At 45.1% G+C, this 17,993-nt stretch overlaps 1 protein-coding gene across 3 annotated transcripts; it reads left to right on the forward strand.

Moving 5' to 3' along the window:
- The first annotated feature begins 553 nt into the window (after positions 1 to 553).
- On the forward strand, positions 554 to 15,405 carry CYP26C1 (cytochrome P450 family 26 subfamily C member 1). Of its 3 annotated transcripts, none has more exons than XM_069099249.1 (7): positions 569 to 772; positions 1,128 to 1,352; positions 1,672 to 1,947; positions 4,272 to 4,427; positions 11,863 to 12,030; positions 12,262 to 12,417; positions 13,328 to 15,405. In XM_069099249.1, exons 1-7 carry the CDS (start codon positions 569 to 571, stop codon positions 13,700 to 13,702), a joined length of 1,560 nt encoding a protein of 519 aa, XP_068955350.1. In that variant the 3' UTR covers positions 13,703 to 15,405. The 3 variants fall into 3 exon arrangements, with proteins under 3 accessions (XP_068955351.1, XP_068955350.1, XP_068955349.1); XM_069099248.1 differs by having other exon boundaries at positions 11,863 to 12,025; positions 12,254 to 12,417; XM_069099250.1 differs by having other exon boundaries at positions 554 to 772; positions 11,863 to 12,417.
- The last annotated feature ends 2,588 nt before the right edge of the window (positions 15,406 to 17,993 follow it).

Here is a 17,993-nt window from a genome sequence, read left to right on the forward strand (position 1 = left end):
TCATTGTCTTTATGATCGTTAGCAACCGGGTGAGTTTTTCTTTTTAGTTATCTCTTGCTTTGAATTTCACATGGTGTTTTCTGGGCTTTTGACTTTCATCCTGAAGATAATTCTGCAACCTTTTTTTCAAGGTTAAGGGTTAGGGCTGGCTGATGTGGAGGGAATAGTGGGTTGTTGGCAATAGCCTCCTCCCTGTAGGAATGTTTTAGGACCTCTTCATTATTGATTTTCTTTGCTACACATTTGAGGCATCGAAGGAAGGCAGGGTATGGCAAACAGTCTTTCAATTAGATCACCTGGTTAATGAAAAAGGAAATAACTAAAAACTTGGCTGGTCCTTGCCTACAAGAGTCCTTGCATTACAGGTTGTCCCATAAGCCTCAGGATCATTTAAAGACAGATCACATCAGCGAAGGGGCTCTTTGAATAGATTCTTTTGGCTCCTGAGTTCCCTGGGGACCAATGCCCCTGCCCTTCCCTCTACCCCAAGAGCTCCTGTTTTTCTGCACGCCAACCTCTGGGCTCTGTGATCCTGCCCCATCTGACTTCTCAGTCTCGGAGGCAGAAAATGTTTCCACTGGGGATGAGCATTCTTTCAATGGTGGAAGCTGTACTGACCGCCTTACTGTCCCTGGGGCTGCTGCTCAGCCTGGCACAACAGCTTTGGACCTTGCGCTGGACTTTAAGCAGGGACCGGGCCTGCTCGCTGCCTCTTCCCAAGGGTTCTATGGGATGGCCCTTTTTCGGGGAGACGCTGCACTGGCTAGTTCAGGTAAGTAGTCTTTTCCTTTCACACTACATTCATTACTGTCCTATGTGCACATTCCTTTCTGCCTCCTCATATCTTGCCCCCTTAAGGAAAGCTGTAATTTCCATTACCAAGCCCACGGACTCTAGATCGGATGTTGGAACCTCTTCTTTGCAGCCTACCTCCACCCCTGGGATGGGAGTCACGCAGTAGGATTCACAGCATAGGCTTTTCAGAACCCGCAAACCTCCTAATCCGGAGCCCAAGTCAAGGGACGGGGGGCGGGGAGGGCTCCCATCCTAGCGGTTGACCTCGCCTGTCGTCCCCCAATCCTCTTGCCTCTCCGATGCTCTTTGTTCCCATCGCTTCCCAACCGTAGGGCTCCAGGTTCCACAGCTCTCGTCGGGAACGCTATGGGACGGTATTCAAAACGCACCTGCTGGGCAAGCCACTGATCCGAGTGAGCGGTGCTCAGAATGTGCGCACCATCCTTTTGGGCGAGCACCGCCTGGTGAGCAGCCAATGGCCTCAGAGCGCACGCATCCTGCTGGGCACTCACACGCTTCTTGGCGCAGTAGGGGAGCCCCACCGACAGCGGCGCAAGGTGAGAGGTAGGGCGGTCAGTGAGGCGAACGCGCTTTGGGTTCGGGTAGTCAGTCAGAGTGGAATCCCAACCCCCAGTCTTTAGAGCTGGAAGGCACGATGGGTAGATCTGGCCCTGCCGGGCATCTTCGGGGAGATCGGTTAGTTTAGCACAAGCTCGGAATTTGGCTGGTTTATCAAGGTGGCTTGACCTTTTTATTTTCCCGGAAAGAGTAAGAGTCCCCTGGGCTAAGGTGGAAGCGTGGGGAGAGAATGGGGCCTTTGGCGCTCTTAGCTCAGGGGCCGGCCGCTGGACTCAGACCTGCTGCGTTCTGCTGTAGATTCTGGCCCGAGTATTCAGTCGCACAGCACTAGAAAGTTACATGCCGCGCATCCAGACCACGCTGCGGCGGGAACTTTGTACTTGGTGCAGAGTTCCGGGACCAGTCTCAGTGTACTCGGCCACTAAGGCTTTGACCTTCCGAATCGCTGCGCGGATCCTATTGGGTCTGCGCTTGGACGAAGGAGAATGCAACGACCTGGCCAAGACTTTTGAGCAACTCGTGGAAAACCTGTTTTCCCTCCCTCTGGACGTCCCCTTCAGCGGTCTGCGCAAGGTACTGAGACACCCTTCTTTCCTCGGGCTAGGTCAGGGAGCCCCCGGTAGTGGGCGTTGGAAAAGTCCGGGGACGGGGTAGAAGGCCTCTGTAGCCGGGAAGCAGGTCCCTCACCGCCAATACTGTGGAAGGCACGACCCAAATTACTTGGGGGAGGATTTGGGGAGGGGGGGGAGAGAGGGAGAGGGATAGGAGAGGGAGACGGAGAGGGAGAGTATGTGTGTGTGTGTGTAAGAGAGAGGTCTAATCAGGTCTCAATCCTGGGAGTGCTTGGTCATTCCCCTCCTGCCTCTGCAGAAGCTCAAACCGGTTGGATTCTTTCCCTGGTAGCACTCCCAGAACTTCCTGTCCTAGCCCATGAGGTTTTTGCTCTCCCCAAAGTGCCTGGAAGGGTAGATCTCTGGCCCTTTCCAGCCCAAAATCGGTGATTTGAGGAAGGCAGATAAATCTGTACTTGGAATTAGGAAGTTCTTTTGATCTCTGAAGCAGATCATTACTAGTTATATGACCCTGGACAAGTCACTTTATTTCTCTCAGCCTCAGCCCCTTCCTCTGTGAAGTGAGATGATAATAATAGAATCTGTGAGGATAAATGTGAAGCACTTTGAAAACACTAAAGTGCTATATAAACATCTGTTATTTTGAAAATTAAATCTATAGTCTCAGAAGAGAACCTGTCATCCTACTGGAAAATGTCCCCAGGTATGGGAATTCCCTTCCGGCTGTATCTCTTTACCAACTTTTTCTGGTACTCAGCCCTTTGTCCTTAGAAGATTTGTAGTTGGCCTCTCCCTCAGGCTCCTCAGGTCAGTGTCAGGAATCTGAGATTTCTTCCCATCTCACTTGTTTTGGGAGGAGCTGGGGAGCAATTCCCCAGGCTTGAAATAGGGGCAAGTAGCTATTGTGAAGACCTCTGGCCACGTAGCTGAGGCAGGGTAACTGAGACCCCAAACTCAGGTCTGGCTGGCTTCCAGTAAAGCTCTATATAAAAACGTCTCATCTTGGGTCGGCCAGGTAGCACAGCAAGTAAGAGCACCGGCCCCACAGTTGGGATAACCTGGGATGGAATCCGGGCTCAGATATTTAGCGCCACACCCAGAAATAACTGGCCGTGTAACCTTGAGCAAGTTACTTAACCCCGATTGCTTTTAAAAAAAAATCTCATCTCTTAGCAATAAAGAGCACAATAAAATCTTTTATGCCTCCACTACACTCCCCTCTACTCTCCTTTGTGGGCTAATTACCTGATAAAGTTAAACTGATTTTCCCTGGGATGATTCCATAGATTCCTAACTCCTACTGTATGACTTGCTTGGTTTCTAGTCAGACAGCATGATAACAATAATAGCTGACATTTATATAGAGCCTTTAAAGGTTTGCAAAATACTTTATAAATATTACCTCATTTGAGCTTTAAGCCAACCTTCTGACATAAGTAGTATACATGTTTTTATCCCCATTTTACAGAGGAGGAAACCCAGATGTAGATTAGTTTAAATCTGTTGTCAGGTATTGGTAAATGTTAGGGCTGGGATTCAGACCCCTTCTTAGTTCAGCAATTCTACTTTTACAGGCCATCCTTCACTAATAATTACACATTTCATTATCTTCTCTCTCTTTACCTAAATTCTCCAATGTACTTTTCTCTCAGCTGCTTTCCTGCCAGTTTCATTGCCCTATCCCCTAACTGCTGTAGGGACCCCTCTCCACAGAGCATGATACCTTCCTCCATACCCACAGGACCCTTTACGGTTTGTGATGTTTCTTCCACAAAAGTCAGGATTTCCTTCCACTGTTCAAAGTTGGGATCCATAGTAGTGCCTGGATTTCTGTTAACATCAGCACCTAGTATGGACTTCTTATTTGTTCATCTTTTAAAGGCTAGAGAAATGATGCAAGTTGGAGGTGGGCACCTTGTATGGGCAAGTACAGTATCAGAAGAGATTTTATCAAAAAGATATCCTCTGAGAAATTTCTACCAGGGCTCACCCCTCCTCATTTACCTCCCTCTTCATTCTGCTTTCTTGGAATTGTTTGAAGTCCCAGTACCAATTCTTTATTCCAGATTTCCCTGGGGATCACCAGGGTCTGAGGAGTTGGAGGCAGGCCCTGGGTCTCTAATTTAGGAATGAAAGAGGAGTTGGGGAAGAAGGAAGCCTGAGGACTTCTTTTTCCCTGGGGGAGAAAGCTATAGGATAGTCCCCAAAGTCAGAAACCTGTCCCAAAGGACCAGGCATGGAAAAGATGGCACAAAGAATAGATAGGTTAGATCCCCTACCAAGATAATGGAGAAAGGGCTTCCCTGCATACCTCCCTTGCCTTAGGGAATCCGAGCCAGAGACATGTTACATGAGCACATGGAGAAAGCCATTTTGGAGAAATTGCAGAGGGAGGAGCCTGGAGGACAGAAGGATGCTCTGGATTTCATCATCAACAGTGCAAAAGAACAAGGCTGGGAACTCACCATGCAGGAACTGAAGGTATGGGGGCTGCTCCAGGATTACAGATCCATGGACTGAGGAAGGAAGGGGAGAAGAAAGGGATGGGAGAGCATCTGCATCTGTAGGTATGGTTAAAGAGCTCTTTAGTCTAAATGTTTTTTAAATCCAGGAGACAAAGCTTATCGACTATAGAATAGACTTCAGCTCAGCTGCATCCTCCACTGAAAATACTACATGGATACCCAGTGGAAATTGGGAAGGATCCATAACAGGCTTGTCTAGACAAATGCTGAAGTTCCCAAGGTTGTGCCCTCATTGTGTGCCAGAAGGTACTATGTTCCTGAAAGTCCTTACCCAGGGGCATGTACCAACTATCCCAGGAGCCCTATTTGGTTGGATGGGTCTTTCCTTAAGAATAATCTCTACTTTTCTGGCCTGAAACTTGGAGGCAGAGAAAGAACCTAGACCCAAGGCTTATGTTTCTTAAGATGAACCCACAGGGATGACAGAGAATGTGAAGCCATTTAAGTAAGTGCACTGTGTTTTGAGCAATAATAACATGAGTACAGTGCTTTACTGATATAAAATATTTTCACATATTTTCGTTTGATCCTGTTCCATTGCACAGGTATTATTCTTCCCATTTTACAGATAAGAAAACGGCTTACACTAAGTACCCAGAAAGTATGTATTTGCCTTACTTACATTACACACCCCAAAATATGCATTTGGTTGTCAAAATTCAGTTCAATTGAGTATTTATTATATGCCTACTATGTTAAATGAGGGCTTGGCATCTGTGATCTCCCAGGTCCCCTCTACCTGTTTTTGAGTCTGTGATTCACTTAAAGGTAGCAGCTGTTAAGTTTCAAAGCTGAGATACAAATTCAGATGTTCTTCCAAGTCCTTTCTTCTTTGTATTTTAAACCACAATGCCTCTAAAAAGAAGTAGCATAACCATTTCTGGTCTGGTATCTAACATTCACAAAACCATAGACTAGAAGGGACCTTGCATCCAGTGAACCCCCCCCCCCCAATTCAGTTCTAGCCAACTCCTCAAATTTTCTTAAGGGCCTACTAGGTGTAAATCACTGGGTTAGATTCCAGGAGACATTAAACAAAAATGGGACTGTCCCTGTCCCCAAAGAGCATGCATTCTGTGGAGAAGAAAACAATAGGTTTCATATAAGTCGATGAAAAAATACATAAAAAGTAAATACAAAGTAATTTCAGGGAGTATAGAGAATACTAACCACTGGGGACAGTCAGGAAAGACCCCCTGGAGGAGGAAATCAAAAAATCAGAGGTGAGGAGAAAGAGCATTCTGAGTCCTGAGGATACTCCATAAAAAGGCAGGATGGGGTCATGGAATGCCATATGTGGGGACTAGCAAGTGGGTCACTTTGGCTCAAATGTGCTATGTGTGAGAGAGAGAATTATGAAATGAATATGGTTAGATGGGTTGGAGCCAGCGTGTAAAGGGCTTTTAATGTCATGTGGGAGTTTTTCTTTTATCCTTTTGACTTTTTTTTTTCCTGGTCCTCACAACAGCCCAGAGAGTTAGACAAAGCAGGTAAGATTCAGAAAGGGACATTTGTCTTTTCCAGGGTTATATGAGTTAGGTGGCAGAGACAAGATATTAATTGAAGTCTTCTAACTCCCAGGCTCATGTCTTTCCCACTGTATTATGTTGCCAGGAATGGAGAAGACAGGGCTAGATAGTCCTAATAAAATGTAAGCTCCTTGAGGAGAGGGTGTATTTGTTCCTGACAATTAATTCTTGATTGATTAACCCCAAGGCACACCATGAATCTACTTTTTAAAATTCCTGTTATAGGCCCATTTTAAAATATTTGATTCATTAGATTTTTTTAAATTATAGTTTATTAGTTGGATTTTGACTATAATATTTGATTTGATTGTCCCTGAAGATTTCAGGCTCCTTGATGGTAGCCATTGCTTCATTATTTTTTTTTTAGAACCTGGCTAAGGTGCTTAAATAAATGCTTTTAAAATAAATTTAATGACTTGACGGACTGAGGTTTAAATGTGTTATACCTGGAATATGCTATTTTACTTGTTCTTATGAGCTAAAACTGCACATTTCCTAGATGGACTTTTTGATATGTAGAAGGATTATTTGATTTATTTTATTCTTGCAGTTCAAAAACTGCTTACTGTGTATGTTGGGGGGGGGCACTGTACCAAGAGATATGCAAAGATGGGGTACTGTATCAGGAGATATGCAAAGTTCAAGTAAAACTATAAACTTCATTTCACAAATGATTTTTCCAAGGTCACACTGGTAGTAAATGGCAGAGCCAGTATTCAAACCCAGGACTTTTAACTTCAAATCCATTTATCTATACAGTGCAGAACACAGAGCCTAATAAGAGATCAGCAAGTCATTATTAAGCACCTGCTCTTGTCTCTGTCGAAAAAAATCAGAGATGACAATGTCCTTTGTTCCAGTCCTCTTTCCTCGATGTCTCTAGAATTAATCCCACCTCCCTGAACCTTTCTTTCCTACCCTCTTAATTTGCCTTTACTCCATTTGGGTTATCATAGAGTTTTGATGCTGGAAGGGAGGGGCCCTCTCTTCTGAATGAGGAAGCCAACCAAAGAAGAGCAATGTCTTGGCCAAGGTCACACCCACACACACCAAGTAACAGAACCAAGTAGGTTTCCTAACTATTAGGAAACCTTCCTCTTTCCTCATCTTTCCCTACAGATCCATCTGGGAATCTGGACTCTTTGCCTTAAGGTTATTTTCTTATGCTTTCACACAGGGGTTGGAGCAGGTGGCAGTGATGGCTGTTATTAAGACCAAAATGAAGAGAGGATGTGGTTCTTGTCCCTTTCTTGTCTTATCTTTTCAAAACCCAACATCTAGTATCAGCTTTAGGAGTCATCAGAAGTGACCCAGGGTCAGAATCTGGGGAGGAAACACTGAGATTTGGACTGCCCTCCAGTGCACTAATAACATTTCTTCAAGCTGGAAGTCCCAGAGCAGTCCATCAGTATATCCTGTGTCTTTCACTCTTTATATCCTATATCCAATACCTATCTCCATAACCATATCCTAACAAAGAAGAATCTAAGGGAAGGTACCCACCTAGGGCACATCATACAAAGAGGAATACTTCATATGAATGCATATATTTTAATGCCAGAAAATTCCACTCCTCTTGCTATTGTTTTTCAGTAAGTCACATGTTACAGCAAAAGTACAAAGCCTCCAGTAGACACATCCAATACACAAGGGGCACAATTTGTAAACATCTTTAAAAGGTGCAAAACTCTAGTCAGGCTGTAAACCATTTCTTGCTTCTACTCCACCATCTTGACTCCACCCCCTGTTAACCATTTCTTCCCATTTTCACTGCCACTGTCCTAGGCCAAACCCTTTTGGCTAGGTAACTGCAAAGACTAACTCTCCCAGACTCTAGCCTCTCCTTTGTCTAATACAACTGGCAACAATATTCTCAAAACTCACTTTTTTTTTCATCACCTGATTTTATTTGATCAAATAAGCATAGAATTAGTGCCTTCTCTGTCATTTCTGGAGCTCAAGAATCTTCAGAGCCTGTAAGATACATTCTAAACTCCTCTGCTTGGAATTTCAAAGTATGGGGGAGAATGCTGGATTTGGGATCAGAGGAGCTTTGGTGAAATTCCCAGCTCTGCCAGTTATTAGCCAGGTAACCTTCATAACTTCTCTGTGTTCTAGTTTCCTCAACTACAAAATGAGAGGGTTGGGTTAGATGACCTCTAAGGTCCTTTTAACTCTAAATCAATGATTTTGGGATCATCAGTTCTAGTGCTGATTCCTCCAGATACTAGCTTCTAAGGGCATTCTTTTGGCCTCAGCTTCTTCTCCAAAGAAAATCAGGATGGTAGGTAAGACGACATCTAAAATCAAGACCTCTTCTAGCGCTAACATCCAGTGGTTCCTAGATACTTGGCACATGCCATGTGGCTCTCCGTGTAACTTGTTACACTTGATTTCTTACTGTTCCCCAGTGGTAACTCTTCTGCTCAGCTTTTCCACAAACATCTTGTACAGAGTTATTATTCCTTCTCCTTTGTTCATGCAGTTTCTTTGCCTAGAAAGTATGCCCCCCCTTCTTCTATCCCCACCCAAATTCTACCACTCTGTGGATACATTTATGGCTACCTCCTCTGAACTCCTTGGTAATTCTTTGATGCACCCACGAGATTGAGAATTTTATATTATTACTCAGCTGTGGTGTATGTGTCTTTGAGACTCCCAAACCAGACTTAAAACTTCTTTTGGGGTAAGGACTGAGTCTTTTGCTGCTTTTCTATCCCCCACAGTTCCTGTCAGAAACCTGAGCACAATAGCTCAACAAATACTTTTTGGATTGAATTAAATTGAACGCAGAGATCAGAAATTTAAAGCCAGAAGGAACTGTTAGAGGTCATGTAATCCAACTCCTTAATTTTACAGATGAGAAAACTGAGGCTCAGAGAGGTTAAGTGTCTTGCCCAAAGTCACAGTAAGTAGCAGAAGCAGGATAAAAGCCAAGTCCTCTGATTCCAAAGCCATCTCTCTGCACTGTTACCACCCTGGCTCCCAACCTGCCAAGGGAAGTGCATAATTTCAGCATTTGTGTGATTAATTCATGACAAAGACTTTCAACTCTTTTGTTTCAGTCCATTAAGTACCTACTCCATTGGATGACCTTGGCTGAGTGCTGGGTATACAAAGAAAAAAAAATCCGAGCCCTCTGCCATTAAGGGTTTACCATCTCCTGAGCCTGCATACACTCATATGAATATCCAAATAACCTAAATATGTTTTTAGCTTGAATTTAAATTGCTTCAGTTTTCCACATCATATATAGTATCTAGGCCAGGGGAGGGGAGCCTTGAGGCCACTTGTGGCCCTCTAGGTTCCTAAGTTTGGCCCTTTGACTGAATCCAAACTTCACAGAACAAAACCCTCTAGGTCCTCAATACAGCCAGAACAAATAGTTTGCAAGTCTGTGAAGTCTGCATTCAGTCAGAGAGTCAAACTTGAGGACCTAGAGGGCCACAGTTGGCCTCAAAGTCTGGAGTTTCCCCACCCCTGATAGGCAGATCTATTAACAGCCTGCAGTTCCTCAAAGATTTAGTTTATTAATTTTGTGGTCTGGGCAGGAGAGGAACCACAGAGCTGATGTCCAAAGACATAGGTGTCCCTGGAACTGTCTGGCATAGAGTGAATCTAGAAGTAAGTTCCCTAACACAAGCCCTTTGCACTAGCCTGGAGGGTCCTGCCTTGTGAGCCCTGTACATGAATTTTGATTGGCTCATGTAGGTTGAATCTCAGTTGCTTTTTCCCCTTGGGTCTTAAGTTCGTTCTGCCTAATGACATTTCCTGTTGTCTGCTTAGGCCTCTGAGTGAATCAGCCACAGAGATCTTGGGAAACATGTTCTCCCATTATTCTCTTCCCAGAGAACCTCCTGGGAAGGGAGGTTTGTTATCGTTTCAGTTAGGATTTTCTTGGCAAAGATACTGGAATGGTTTGCCGTTTTCTTCTTCAGTTCATCTTACTGATTAGGAAACTAATGCAGACAGAGTTAAGTACTTAGGCCAGATTTGAACTCACTAAGGTGAGTCCTCTGGACTCCAGGCCCAGCACTCTGTCCACTGTAAGAGCTAGCTGCCCCTGGGAAGGGCAGGGTCCCCAAAAAGCTGGTTGTGCCTGGTCATGGTCCTTAGCCTTCCCACTGTGTGATCTGTTCAGATGCTGTCAAAGACTGAATCTCCCACAGGACTCTTTTTTTCCCCTTGAGTATGAAGGAATCTCATCCCAGAGGCTGGTTGCTAATATGAGTAATCAGTTCAAGCAAAAGTGGCTCATGTGGTGTAGAGTATTAATATTGCCAGGAGACCTGATATTAGTCAGCAGTGAACATTTATTAAGCATTCACTATGTGCCAGGCACTGGGAATAAAGAAAGACCAGACAGTCCTTGCCCTCAAGGAATTCACATGGAGGGGGAAGGGAGAGGACATGCACTTATGTACAAACAAGAAATGTTTGGATATAATCAACAGAGGGAAATAGAGAGGCAGAAAAAGCTTTTTGCAGAAGGCCAGGGAAAGCCAGAAGGCAGAGATGAGAAGGGAGAGAACTGGGGGACAGTGAATAATACCACGGAGTTGGGAGAGGAAGTGGCTCATTTGAGGAACAGCTAGGAGGCCAGTGTCACTGGATAGCACACTGTCTTCCCCAGCTGCTAGGGTTGTGTGTTTTTGAGCAAGTTTCTTCACTTTCTTAGTCTGCAGTTTCATCATCTGTAATACAGAGATAATAGTCCTTTACCAAGGAGAAAATGGATGAGAACATTTCCTAATATGGAAAAACTTATACAAATGTCAGTTTCCTCATCTGTAAAAGGAAGAGACTGGACTAGTCCATTCCAGCTGTAAGTAGGAAGCAAGTGGGCAAAGACTTTGGCTTTTTCTTTTTAAGCCCGTTTTCTTCTTTGTGAGAACGTTTCCCACCAGCTTGCCCATGTCCATCTGACTTAGTGTTCCTTCGCTTATGTCCTGGAAATGGATCTAGATTTAGATCTGGACAGTTTCTTAGTGACCATCAGTCCAACCCTCGAAGCCTAGAAACCTAATGACTTGTCCAACGTCACACACAAAAGTAAGTGAAGGAGCTGGGATTCGTACGCCGTTCTCCTGCTATGTAGCACCCTTCCCTTAGCCCAGTTGGGAAGGGGAGCGGTATTTGACTGTTGGGAGGAGGGAAGGAAGGGCAAAAGAATTCCTAATTCTGAGTGGGGTCAGCAAAGACTGATCAGCTCACTGTGATGGATTAAACGAGGTTCTGGGGATCGGTTTGGTGATGTAATGCTATATTAACCTTAAGATCTGCATTCGTTATATTATCTCAATTCAATTGGGATACAAAGAAGTGGGAGGGGAGAGGGGAAGAGGAAGTCCTAGCTCTAGGGCAGTCTACTGATAAGTAAATACGAGGTAATTTGAGGAGGAAGAGAGCACAAACAAGGCGGGGATCTTCAAAGGCATTGTGTAGGAAGGTGTCACTGCTAAATCCTTAAGAAAGCTAAGTATTCTAAGAGGTGGAAATGAGAAGGGACTCCTTCCTAGCATGGGGGAATTCGTTGTTTTCCCTTGATTCCTAAACTCCTAGGAATTCCCCCCGCCCCCATTAGTTGGATTGTAATTCTGAAGAAAGAGAGGGTCAATTTTCGTTCTTCACTAAGACCTATCCTCACTGGGCTGTTGTGAAGAACGTCCTTTGCGAATCTCAAAGCGCGCTGTTTTATAGACAGTTTTAAAAAAATAGAGACCCCAAGGACTTCTGGTTAGATTGAAAAATCACTCACATTGAAGAAACAGCAAGACTACTAACTTCCTGGAACTTGTGGGTCCCATTAAAGGAGTACACCTGTTCACTGGAAACTAAAGATTTCTCGTGGTTGCCTTGCAGGAGTCAGCCATAGAGTTGATCTTCGCTGCTTTCTTCACAACTGCCAGCGCGAGCACGTCCCTTCTCCTCCTTCTCCTGAAATACCCTGCCTCCGCAGAGAAAATCAGGCAGGAGCTGGCTTCCCACGAACTGAACAGACAATGTTCCTGCTGGCCTCCTCTGGGCTTCGCAGACCTCCCCAGGCTGGAAAAGGACCTGCATTCAAGGGAGACTCTCAGAGAGGAAGAGAAACGGAGGACCCCTGGGGGCAGAGCAGAAGTAAGAGGAGAGATCAGCCCTCTCCAGCGGCCTCCTCCAGTTCCCGTAGCCCCAGAGGCGCAAGAGAAAACGAGATTGAACGGCTGCTCGAATGACAAGCCAGGACGAGTGGACCGGGAGCTCTCCTCCCTAGGACTGGAGGCACCGAGCTGGCTGGATTGTGAGTGCGATCCTGACCTCAGCCTAGAGCAGCTAAGCCGCCTTCACTACCTGGACTGTGTAATCAAGGAGGTCTTGCGCCTCCTGCCGCCAGTGTCGGGTGGCTACCGCACTGCGCTGCAGACCTTCGAGCTGGATGTAAGTGGCGCACGCCTAGCAACCCAGGACGCTGCATTTTTTTTTTCGGGCCGACTGTGCTAGACTCGTACCCCAACCCACACTTCTCCCGCCCGGATCGTAGCGCGACTGCTTTTTTGCTGCCAGGGCTATCTCAGCCCTGGAGCCTGTGAGCCTCTCCTCACTTCGATTGTAAGCGCTTTACTCATAGCGCCCCCTGCACCCACTCGTAATGCAAACCTATAGCACACGTGCACCATATGGCAGCCAAGCGGACAGGCTGTCCCAAATCAACTTTAATAACGGACAAAGCTGTTGATTGGTTGAATTCGTCCCAGTGTGGCCAGGACTTAAAGTCTCAGCTGCCTAAGTGTGTTCTGTGGCTAACCCCCTAGAAAACAGGTTCTTCTGGGCCTCAGGGTACCTGTAACCACATCGCAGTGTGTGGGCACGGTGTTCCATTTGGGGACGCTTGGCACTGGTTAATGACACAGTAATGAAATTTTCTGGTACTCCATTAATATGCAATGGTAATGCACACCACTGTTTAGATTTTTTCCATGAAAAAATCTATAAGAGACCAGGAAGCACCAAATAACATTAAAATAGGTTATATTAAGAATGGGAGTGGGGTTAGAATTGTTCAGTATTCACAAATCGGATTCCATTTAATATCCCGATTAGGACAGTAGAGAGAGCGGAAGCCGTTTGATTTTGCAGCCTCCAACTGAGATAGAAGTCCCACCTCCTTTTCCCGCCAGAAAGCTGAATTCCAGACTGGCAGGTCGAGGCCAGATTTCAGACCTTCCCCAGTGTGTCCCCTTTCCCACCCTACAACTCCACCAGCCCATTATGCAGCTTGATTCTTCCCCACGCACCTCTGCTAACTCTCTCCCAGGCGTTAATCCTCTGCCCCCTCCGCTCTTTACAGGGCTACCAGATCCCCAAAGGCTGGAGTGTGATGTACAGTATCCGCGACACTCACGAGACAGCGGCCGTATACCAGAGCCCGCCTGAGGGATTTGACCCAGAGCGCTTCGGCGCGACTTGGGAAGAGCATCGGGGGACTGGGCGCTTCCACTATATCCCGTTCGGTGGCGGCGTGAGGAGCTGTATCGGCAAGGAGCTCGCTCAGACCATCCTCAAGCTTTTTGCGGTGGAGCTGGTGCGTACGGTGCGCTGGGAGCTGGCAACGACTAGCTTCCCAGACATGCAGACAGTACCGATCGTGCACCCAGTGGACGGACTCCAGGTCTTTTTCTACCCGCTCCCGCCCTCCCGCGGCCCAGAGCTTGTGAACTTTTGACCTGTCTGCAGGGGCAGGACCGGGACCAAGGAAACAACTCACTCCGCCTGGGATAAGACCGGAGACAGCCCATCTCCTCTCTGCCTTTTAATTCCACAGATCCCACCCTCCCCCTTTCCTCCCTGCTGAGCTTGATTCCAGGCCTAAATGGAAGAAGAATTACCCGAACCCAGTATTTACACCCAGATTCGGGCTTCAGGGAGCGCTCTCGAGAAGGGATGGTTTACTCTCCCTACCAGCCAGAGCAAGCAGCTCCCGGGAAGCCGATATCCGTTCTCAGAGCGAATAACTGCCGGGAGAAAAGGGGGCCAGCCCTTTCGTAGAGTCCAAAGGGGCCCACAGGGTTGGGGCTGGGGCTGGACCGGATACGCTCCGGGGAAACATCGAAAGCGTAAGGTGGTCGAGGAGTCCCGGGTTGTCAACATTCCTACCCACGGTGTTAGCTTGTATTCAAGTGCTTTCCTACCTTGCTGGATACATTATAGCAGCATTTCTCCATAGGCTAAGCCGGAAAGAGAATAACAGGAAAAAAAGGGATGGAAAACAACCTTCCATCTGGATAGAGATGTGGAAAAGCTGAATATCGAGTAGCTGGAGCCAGCGGTCCCCTGTTAGAACCTCCTGCTCCAGGTCCCGTCCTATTTATTCCACAGAACAGGAGGCCAGCTGCTGTGTAGTGTAGAGAGTAAACTCTCCATTTTGAGTTCTGGTGGACCAACAGTGGCCCCACTTATTCCGGTGATTTCTTCCCTCCATCAAAACATATATGAAACATATTAGATAAGTAGTCTTTAAGATTTGCTTTAATATTTTTAGAATTTGTTAATCCACTATTAATTGAGAAATAGCATGGCGGCAGTTTATAAGGAAGGTCTGGGTTCAGGTAATGTTTGCCTTTGACACATCTTGACTGTAAGACGCTGCGAAAGTCACTTAACTTCTCAGTAACCCAGACAACTCTCTAAGCTATAAATGACAGAATTCTGAAATCGTTGTAACTTGCTCCCAAACCCCACTGTTGCCAAATCCATAATTAGAATGATTTTTAGATATTTGTACTAAAAGGCCAAGGAATGAATTTTAGGTCACCGGGCCTTTGGCTAAAAGATTAAACACAGCTGCTGTTATTGGGGAATATTTTCCTGGACCTTCAGGGACAGACTGGAACAGGAAAAGGGAATGTAGGGGTCTGGTTGAGAATCTTAACTACCTAGAGGATACTCCTTCACCATACCTTGAGGAGCTTAATCAGAGGGAAGATGTGGAACAGGGCCTTGGGATAGGTCTCTCAGGCTTGTTTCTAGGATTGGAAGGTAACCCCAAACCAAAGGCAATTTTTGCCTTGTCTTTAAACCTGGGATATCTGTTTTGATCAGCTAACTGTTTGACCTTAGGAAAGTCACTTCATTTTTCTTATCTCTGAAAAGAGGGTGGGGGAGGATTAGATAAAATGGTCCCTAAGGTACCTTTCAGTTCTAACATTAAATGCCTCTATAATAAAGAACTGGAGTCAAGTCAACAAGTATTTATCTGGTACCTACTGTTTGTCAGGCACAGTGTTTAAGCATTGGGGATAGAAAGGCAAAAAAATAGTCCTTGTTCTCAATGAGTTTACAATCTAATGGGGGAGGGGGAGGAGAAACAATATGCAAACAACTAGGTACTAACACATGGGATAAATTGGAGATCAATAAAGGCAATAGTATTAAGATGGGGAGTCTGTGTGTATGTGTGTGTGTGTGTGTGTGTGTGTGTGTGTGTGTGTGTGTGTGTGTGAATGGCTTCTTGTAGAAGGTGGGATTTTGGCTAGGACTTGAAAGCCATGAGAAGATATAAGGAGAGAAAGATTTTTAGGCATGGGGGACAGTCAGTGAAAATTCATAGAGTTGGGAGATGGAGTATCTTGTTTGAGGAACAGCAGTGTCATTGGATAGCAGAGTATGTGGGGGTAAGGTGTAAGAGAACGAAGAAGGTAGGAGAACAAGTTGTGATGAGCTTTGAATGCTAAATAGGAGATTTTATGTTTGATCCTGGAGGTCACAGGAAGTCGATGGAGTATATTGAATGGTGTGTGTCTGTGTGTGTGTGTGTGTGTGTGTGTGAGAGAGAGAGGGGGGGGGGGAGAGAGAGTGAGTGTGACAGAGAGGGAGGGTGGGAAGGAGTTCAGCTTCCTTATTCATCTGACTCATTTATTTCAAGTCTATCAGGGCAGGGCATTCATGTAATCTTTTGCTGAAAAGAACTTTTTATTAGGAATTGTCAAAGAAATCAAAATTAATGATGATGCTATTATACTATGAGATTTAGGCAACAATCTTCCAGAAATAGTTTTATTATCATTAATCTGATATCCAAACAAACAATTTCTATCCTAGAGAAAGAAATGTCCAAGCTGGCAAAGTCTGCCCTGCCCTATGATGGCAACCCCAGGATAATTTTAGGTAGCATTCATATGAATTTTGTACAGGGAAAGGATATGTTAAAATACAGTCTGCGCTAACATTCCATAATTTAGCAAATATATCTGTCCCCTTCTTTCTGAATCACTCTCTTCAAGGAATCACAATTATGTCAAGAACTCAAAATAAATAAGAGGTTTGAGTGCCTTCCACTTAATGGAAAAGGATGGAATGGATCTCATTCTAATCCCTTAAGGTGAACTTTAGATGGATCCACTTCCTGGTCACATACTTGGGCAAGTGGTAAAAGGCAAGATATTTCTTAAAAACTCAACAGGTGCTTTTTGTTAAATTTCTAGTTATTACCCATAATCCATTCACCTAATGAAGGACTTTCCTAAGGGTTTCCCCCTAGAGTCTGGGAAGAGCTTTAAGAAATATATTTCCTGGGGCAGCTAGGTGGTGCAGTGAATAGAGCACTGGCCCTGGAGTCAGGAGGACCTGAGTTCAAATCTGACCTCAGACACTTAACTAGCCGTGAGACCTTGGGCAAGTCACTTAACCCCAATTGCCCTACCTTCCCCCAGCCAAATATATATATAATTTCCTAAGATTTCTAGAGTGATGAGGCAACTAGGTGGTGAAGTGGATAGATTGTTGGGCTTGGAGTCAGGAAGGACCTGAGTTCAAATCTAGCACTTATTAGCAGTATGACCTTGGGCAAGTCACTTAACCTCTCTTTGCCTCAGATTCCTCACCTATAAAATGGGGATAATCATAGCACCTACCTTGCAGGGGTTTTGTGAAGATCAAATGAGATAAATGTAAAGTACCTAGCACAGTGCCAGGCAGGTAGTAAGTGATATTATTATTGTTAATAATAGTAATAATATAACTACCTCAGAGTTAGGAGACTTGATCTAGGATTCCAACTCTGTTACAAAGTTGCTTTGTGATCCTGGGCAAGTCTTCTCACTTCTCAGGGCTTAGGTCCATCCCCTGAAAAAAAGGGGTGGGGAGGTAGTTGGACTAGATGATTTCTGAGGACCCTTCCATCTCACATTCTATGAATTTTCTTAGAGATGAGGTTTTCATTGCCACTGCTAAGTCAAGGAGCCTGGATCTGGAAGGGCCCAGCAATTCAGATATAACGGAGATTTCCCTGATTGTAGCATTTAGCAGCATCCTTCCTTCCTTTATTAGCAATGAAATAGAATGTTGATACTTTATTAGTAATTAAACAGAATGTAAAAACTTCATTAGTAATTAAATTCATTTCAAGTAAGGGTCAGCAGGAAGGGCATAAATGATAGAGGACTGACCTCAGAGTCAGGAAAACCAGAGTTCAAATCCTGGCTCTGACACATACTAGCAGTGTGACTTAGAAAGTCACAGTCTCCCGGTGACCCAGGCCACACACTCGCACTCGACACCATGTTACGACTGAGCTTGCATTTATTTATAGAGGAGATTGCCACAAGAAAGACTGCTGGGCAGCGAATAGAGTTGGTGACTTCACTGCAGAAGATGTCAATTTCCTCATGATTTCATGAAATCATGATAATAATAGCACTTGCCTCAGAAGGGCTTTTTCAAAGGAGATAATGTGCCTATATGACTGAGTGCAACTAGGTGGTGCCTCCATGGACCTGGAATCAGGAAGACCTGAGTTTCAATCCAGCCATACTTAGTAGCTGTGTGACCCTGAACAAGCCACTTAACCTTTCTCTGCCTCAGTTTCCATATCTGTAAAGTGGGAACTATAATAGCTTCTACATCTTGGGGATAAAATGAAATTTAGAAGTGAAGTACTTAAAAAAACCTTGAATCACTGTGTTATTATTATTATCTATTATCTCTGTAGAAGGTGTTGGACTAGATGGTCTTTTCTA

The sequence above is a fragment of the Petaurus breviceps genome, unplaced genomic scaffold, assembly GCF_028583685.1.
Source record: "Petaurus breviceps papuanus isolate PSGF00001 unplaced genomic scaffold, PetGlider_PUasm1.0 37, whole genome shotgun sequence".
Taxonomy (NCBI): Eukaryota; Metazoa; Chordata; class Mammalia; order Diprotodontia; family Petauridae; genus Petaurus; species Petaurus breviceps.

Bases quoted from the DNA above. Each gene is read 5' to 3' on its own strand.
- CYP26C1 (XM_069099250.1), top strand. From the start codon at position 569: ATGTTTCCACTGGGGATGAGCATTCTTTCAATGGTGGAAGCTGTACTG. The intron at 4,428-11,862 runs GTATGGGGGCTG...GTTGCCTTGCAG, and splicing joins TCACCATGCAGGAACTGAAG to GAGTCAGCCATAGAGTTGAT. The intron at 12,418-13,327 runs GTAAGTGGCGCA...CGCTCTTTACAG, and splicing joins TGCAGACCTTCGAGCTGGAT to GGCTACCAGATCCCCAAAGG.